Source organism: Solanum tuberosum, unplaced genomic scaffold, assembly GCF_000226075.1.
Source record: "Solanum tuberosum cultivar DM 1-3 516 R44 unplaced genomic scaffold, SolTub_3.0 scf00112, whole genome shotgun sequence".
Lineage (NCBI taxonomy): Eukaryota > Viridiplantae > Streptophyta > Magnoliopsida > Solanales > Solanaceae > Solanum > Solanum tuberosum.
In genome coordinates this window covers 927,186-934,583 of record NW_006239035.1, presented here as the reverse complement: position 1 = coordinate 934,583, position 7,398 = coordinate 927,186, and the positions used below count along the sequence as shown (strand labels likewise).

Here is a 7,398-nt window from a genome sequence, read left to right as displayed (position 1 = left end):
GTGGGATAGGTGAGGGATCTTTTAATGAGGCTTCTAACCCTAATAATCAGCCTCCTACTTCTACTTTTCCTTCCATCCCTACAACTGGTCCTTCTGAAACTTCCAGTACTCCATTTGAAGACCAGTCTACTACTGTGCCTCCACCATCTCCTTCTACTGTGCCTTCTTCTTCCACTGTACCTCCTCCTTCCACTGTGCCTCCACCCTCTCCTTCTACTGTGCTTCCTCCTATCTCTGTACCTTCATCTGATCCTATAATAGATAATGATCCAACTGATGATGAAGTAGAAGATGAATCAAGATCTGAAGGGGATACTAATGAAGATACTAAGGTTGACAGTGATGTCCAGCAAGAGTATATAGATATAAGGGCATCTAAGAGGCATTTCAAAAGGTCACAAAAGAGAAGTAGAGGTACTAATTCAGATCAAATTAATGTTGATGAAAAAGGTCCAGATATAGGGTATGATGAGACATATATTGGTATTAAGGAAAGCTTAGTTGGTAAGCTAGGAGGTGATGAACCTTACTATCTAAGTGATGAATCTTCTAGATTTGAAATAGATGATGAAACAGGTTGGGGAGATGGTGAAGAGGTTGATCAAGTAGTGCATAAACCTGTTAGGAGAAAGAAAACCCCAAATAGAGTTGTGTTTGATGCAACTTCTGAAAAGATTGTTTGGGAATTAGGACTGGTTTTTGGAACTATTGAAGAATTTAGAGTGGTAGTGACAAGATATGCAGTCCAAGAACACATTCAAATTGAAAAAATATGTGAATGAGCCTGGCAGAGTTAGAGTGAGATGTTGTAAAGAGACTTGTCCTTGGTTGTTGTGTGCAAGTAAGGATAAAACTAGTGGAGATGTCATTGTTAAACATACAACCCTGTCCATAAATGTTTGACATCAACTCATAACTATCTTTGCAACTCAAAGTTTTTGGCCACCAAATACAAAGAAAGAATAACTCAACAGCCAAACATCAGCATTGTGTTGTTGAAGGACATTATTAGAAGGAGTTGGATATTAATGTTGGTAGGACAACAGTGAGAAGAGCTAGGACTAGAGTGTTACAAGAGATCATGGGTGATCACATTGTGGAGTATGGTAAGATTTTTTATTATAAAGATGAAATTTTAAGGAGTAATCCAGGTAGTACTTGTGTAGTGAAGGTTGTAGAAGAAGATGAAACTGGGCAGAATTTTTTTTGAAGGATTTTTATGTTTGCTTCAATGCTTTAAAGAAAGCAATTTTTGAAGGTGCTAGGAGGTTGATTGGTTTTGATGGGAGTTTTCTCAAAGGTGTGTGTAAAGGCCAGTTGTTAGTGGCAGTTTGTAGAGATGGAAACAACCAAATGCTGCCTATTGCTTGGGAAGTTGTTGAGGTTGAGAATCAGTTTACCTAGACATGGTTTCTTGAACTAGTGAAGAATGATCTTGACCTTGGAGAAGGGCATCAACTATCCATCATTACTGATATGCAAAAGGTAATTATCTTACTGATCTTACTGTTTTATTGTTGTTGAGTTTTGCATTTTAATTATTCTTTTTCTGTTATGTTGGTTTGTTAGGGACTAGAAATTGCTGTTGAAAATGTATTGCCACTGGTTGAACACAGAAAATGTGCAAGACATGTTCTTGCAAATTGGTGTAAAAACTGGAAAGGAGTTGAAAGAAGAAGAGTGTTTTGGAGGATTGCTAAATCCACATTTGAAGCTGAGATGAAGGATAATATACAGGCAATGAAGAAATTAGGACAAGAATGTTTGGATGATCTTTTATGGTACAACTTGAATACATGGTGCAAGAAGTATTTTCAAGACTATAGCAAATGTGATGTTGTGGACAACAATATGGCAGAAAGCTTTAATACTTGGATACTGCTTGCAAGGTATAAAACAATAATCACAATGCTTGAGGAGATAAGGGTGAAGATGATGAAAAGAATTGGTGATTTGAGAGAGTTCTCAAACACTTGGATCACTGATATATCTCCTATGTCTTTGAAGATTTTGCAAGAAAATATTGAAAAGTCTATGCAATGTAACTTGACTTGGAATGGAGAAAGAGGTTTTGAGATTAAACATCATGGATTTACACATACTGTGGACATTGTTAGTAGGAGTTGTAGTTGCAGATCCTGGCAGCTCAGGGGCATTCCTTGTCCTCATGGTGTTGCTGCCCTTCATTACAAGGAGTTGGAACCAATCCATTATGTGGCTAGTTGTTATAGCAAGGAAACGTACCTCAGCACATATGCCCATTTTATTCAGCCAATGAATAACATGAAAATGTGGCCAACATCAAATAATCCAATTGTAAAGCCACCAAAGATCAAGAAGTTGCCTGGAAGACCAGGTAAGGTTAGAAGAAATGGGGCAGATGAAAGCTGAAAAATTGGAAAGCTTAGCAAAAGAGGTGTTATTATGACTTGTAGCAACTGTGGTACACAAAGGCACAATAAAAGAGGATGTCCTACAAGAAACCAGGCTGGTCCAAGTCAATCAACTGCACCATTTTCTTAGGCACATGTACTTTTATTTGTTACTTTCAAATGTAAGTTATATGTACATATATTGATATATTAATATACAGGCTACTGAAAGTGGTAGAGGAAGAGGCGCAGGAAGAGTAGCAGGAGGCAGAGCAAGGGCTAGTAGTTCAACTCAACCACCTAGAGCCTCTTCACAGGCCACCACAAATAATGAAAGAGGAAGAGGCACATGAAGAGTTTCAAGTTCTATAGGTGTTCCAACTCAATCACATGGAACTGCTACAAACACAGAGGTAATATATCTAATTATTATATCATTTTTAGATAACATAGATATGCTTTAATATTTTGGTTTTCAAAGTACAGACTGTAAATGGTAGAGGGAGAGGTAGAGGTAGAGGTAGAGGTACAGGATCAGGAACAGGTAGAGGAAGAGGAATACCTCAAGAAAGAAATGTGAATGAAGGACTTGGTAGAGGAAGAGGAATGACTCAACATAGTCAAACTAGTTCTGAAGCAACCTGCAGTAGAAGAGGCCTAGAAAGAGGGAAGAGACCAGTAGAACATGAGGACACTAGTGGAGGACAAACAAGACCTTTTAAAAGTCCAAGAATGGTAGGTGCTGGCATATACCAAGCTGAAGATGGATTTACAACTCTCAATGTAAGTTTACAATTTTCAATGCAAACCTAAATATCTTATATTTGAATGTGTATTTATCTGACTAAGCAGCCTGGATTGCCAAGTAGAAGAGTCATCAATACTGGTACAAGAGTGACAAAGAGGGCTGATGTTGTTACTGGTGATATTGGCTACATACTAGTACGTGGATTCAAATGGAAGGGGAAGACAACTATTACCAGTAGCAACCTAGAAAGAATGAGGGCTGAAAAGAACTAGGTCTGCAGCTGCTGCTACTGCTAATAGCCAAAGCCAAACAACTTTAAGTAGGAAGACTTATGTGCCATGGAAGTAGGGCATTTTGATGTTGTCTTGTTCATTTTGAAAAACAAAATTTTAATTATGTATATTTTGGTACTGTTTTTGGTTGAAATCAAACTCAATTTTGCGTGTAACCAAACAAAACTTGAATGATTATGTTGAAATGAAGTCATCTTTTTGATCAGGTTTGTTGTTGCCTTTTTATTTGTAGTTGAACATATTTTTGAAGTTTCTCAAAATGGTTGCCACAATAATATAGACAAGAGAACCAAATACATTAACAACTTGTTCAAATCATAACTATTTCAACAACAAAGACCAACAATAACTTGAGCATTCAACAACTTCCATCCTTCAAGTTACACACACCTACAACTAGCAAGATCAAGACAATTAGCTTAGCTTCTAGTTACACACCTACAACTTCAAAAACTTGAAAGTAACTAAAGATGTCTATGGCAATTTTGGTGCACACACCTACAACTTCCATCCTTCACATTTTTGGTTAGACTTAAAAATAGAAAACACACAATAATAATCAAGACAATTAGCTTCAAGTTACAACATTTTGCTCTTCTTTTTCTCCTTTGTCACGACTTGGTTACTTTCAACACGACTTTCATAAGATGTCCAATACTTCTTCCAACTCCTTAATTCTCTTTGCTAATCTCGGAATTACGTACTTGGATCGTATATCAACATCTTCACGATCCCTCCATCTAAAGAAGTTGCACACATCCTCCTAAAATACGCAAAAAACAAATTAAAGAAAAATACATAAACAAAAGATCTCCATAAAAGAATTAGGAAACATACACGATAGAGTGGACAAGACCAAAATCTTCGAGCTGGATTATGCTTCGACCATGAAGTTTGCATTGATAGTAAGTCACCATGTTTGCATCGCAATTTCACTCGCAACATCGGATCATTCTCATCATTACAAATACGATTCAACATTGCATTTGACATTTTCAATACAAAACCTAATCACAAAATTCAGAAGAAACTAAACCATAAAAAACTTTAAATTAACATTTTATACTGGAAATTAAAAGATAAAACGAATTCCTACCTTATTTTCTTGGGAAAAATGATGAAGTCGTCAAACAGAGAGAACCAACGTTGATCTTGCTATGGAAAAAACCATGAAATCGAAAAATTAGAGCTACCAATGGCTATTTTGGGTTTAAAATTGGGGAAAATGACATAAATTGAATAAATAATTAATAATAAAGAAAGAAAATGACACGTGGCACTTTTAAACTGGTCCATGGCAGTGAAAACACTGAATGACGCACCTCATGTGCGTGGTAACAACCCAGACGAGGGAATGGGTCAAAATGGCCCATTTACAATGATATTAAATAGTTTTGTGGGGTGATAGGACACTTTGAAAGTTAAGGTGTCTTTATGCAAATACGGGACAACTTTAATTGTGTCTTTATGTCTTTTCTCTAATCCAAATAAAATCTTTTGAGATAATTTTCGAATATTTATAAAATATGCTAATTATATAAAAAAAAAAAATAATAATAAATAAATATATATATATATTATTTAAAAAATTCCAAAAAAGTGACAAAATTTACATTAAAAACTAACTTGAAAAATAATTTTGAAATTTTTTATAAAAGTCAATTATTTCAAATAGTTTGGAATTTTAAGAAGCTTGATGATTAATTTATATTGTGGAGGTCCAAAATTGGGTGTCAACAGATATATTTGGTTCAATAGGCTTCAATGAGGCTGACAACAAATGGATAGGCTCAAATGGTGCAAAAATGGTTGTGCACCCTCACAAGGTAGTCACAAAAGGTATGAAGGTTTGGGTTCCCTCTCAAAATTTGTGCCCAAGATCATCTCTTGCATTCACCAAAGCTAAACAATTAGACTAACTAGACAAATTTTAGGATTCTACAAACATGCTTTCAAGTAGGATCTCACCACACACGGTACTTCAAACACAATCGTTTTACACAACTCTACAAAATTAAGAAGCTTGTATGTAGTGTTTATTGCAAGACTCACATCAATACGCAACTAGTAAACACGATTCTAAAAGATCATTCAAAAGTAAAGCAACACATATTTCTTCTTGCAACACCAACACCAACACGTTTCTCATCAAGAGCACTATCCAAGACATCAATATTAGACAAGATCGATCCTCAAATATCAATAATGAAGCACAAGCTCATCAATCATTTCATCTATCCAAAAATCTTGGGGAAATTTATAAAGAGGCGAAAATGGTCAAAATTCAAAAACCAAATGTAATAAAAAAACATAATGTTGAAGTATCAAAATACAACCCAAATAACAAAATACAAATCAGAAAGGGGAATACGCACATATGTCCTCACCCCACCAAAAAGAATAGCAATGTCCTCAATGCTAAAGTAAAATACGGGAATGAAATGGGTGAAAAGTCCCTTTATCACGCTATGCTTGTGAAGAACTCTAGTCCTGTGGATCGGTGGGAGTAGCAACAACTTGGGCATTAGGACCTGTCACATCTAGAGGAGGAGTCAAGATTGTGGTATCAATTGGGGCATCAGTGCCCGACACATTGGGAGGACGATGAGTGGAATATGAAGAACAAACCTCACTAGTGCCAATCTCGGAGGTCTCTAGACGAGATCTCTCCAAACTAACATGCACAATTGACTCCTCCATACTCTGTAGCTCGGCTAACGCCTTTGCATTCACCTGCTTATCATCCCACATAAACTTATCCTCGTCGGTCTCAATATTGGAATCCTCATCTGCCTACTCTCCCACCTGCTCAGATCCATCAACAACTGACAGCCCAGCTGTTCCTGAAGGTACATCTCCTTTGGTCTCAGTCGGAGGCATAACTGCGGCCATCTCGGGCAATGGTACATCACTCCATAACATCAAAATATCCATGGATTTCAATAGATCCGATCCACGTCTACCCTCAAGGTAGCTATCTCACCTCATAACTCTACCATCTCAGCATAACCACCCTTACTATTCTCACGCTCCTCAACTCGAGCGGTAAGGTTATCAAGTCTCTCCCATAAGAATTCAACAATGATCTATAAATCACAAGCTCAGCTCGTAGGGTAGACATCAATGGCGGCAAAAATCATCCTAGGCACCTCCCTTTCAATGCGACGTGCCCTAACATCCATAGAATGGGGAAGCTTGCCCATCTAATATACCAAGGCATGTGCCAACGGAGACCGGAATGTAGGGGGAGGTGCAACATGGGTAGGGGAGCAACATACCCAGAAGGTATAGACAGAGTGGGAGCGATACCTGAAGGCTCTACAGTAGGAGCGAGATGAGCAATGTCTGACTCTAGGGTAGTAGGGTCCACTACCGGCGTGGTGTCAGGTGGTTCCTTCTAGCTGCGTCATCTCTCAAATTATCGGCCTCAATCCTCTGGATGTCATTGGACGAGGCAGGAATCACTCTCACATTTGTCTTTTCTATGAACGGAACTCCAGCTGCCTCACACAATTGGTGATCGAAACGGGGAAGAGCAATGAAGTTTGCTCCTTCTTAGCCCACATGAGCATTTCTTATTTAATGATTTGACCCACATGCAACTCTTCTCGGTCTACGATTATCCCAAACAATACTGATTTTGGGTGCCGGATGATCAATTCATTTTATTATGGCATGAGGTTGATACTAATGAATCCGAACAAAAGATGGGCCACCACATTCATATCTTTCTTTTCAATTTGTTTACCCCATCAACCAACCACGGGGAAGTAATATCATAAATCAAGGGTGCCAGCCATTCTTTCAAGTCATCCAACTTGTGCTTCATTCATAGCTTATATATCTCCTCCCTGTTACCTTTCATGCTCAGAACTCTATTGATTGCTACTCAGTCACACTTCACCATGATGGCGGAGAGCGTTTTACCTGACATATTTTAATTTTCCAAAAGTCGGGTTCTTCCCCATTTTTCATTTTTGACCTT

General features: G+C 37.7%; 1 protein-coding gene across 1 annotated transcript; it reads left to right on the top strand.

Annotated features, from left to right (window-relative positions):
* The first annotated feature begins 1,252 nt into the window (after positions 1-1,252).
* LOC102604744 (uncharacterized) lies at positions 1,253-2,391 on the top strand. The gene is made up of 2 exons (XM_015309644.1): positions 1,253-1,485; positions 1,570-2,391. Exons 1-2 carry the CDS (start codon positions 1,477-1,479, stop codon positions 2,389-2,391), a joined length of 831 nt encoding a protein of 276 aa, XP_015165130.1. The 5' UTR covers positions 1,253-1,476.
* The last annotated feature ends 5,007 nt before the right edge of the window (positions 2,392-7,398 follow it).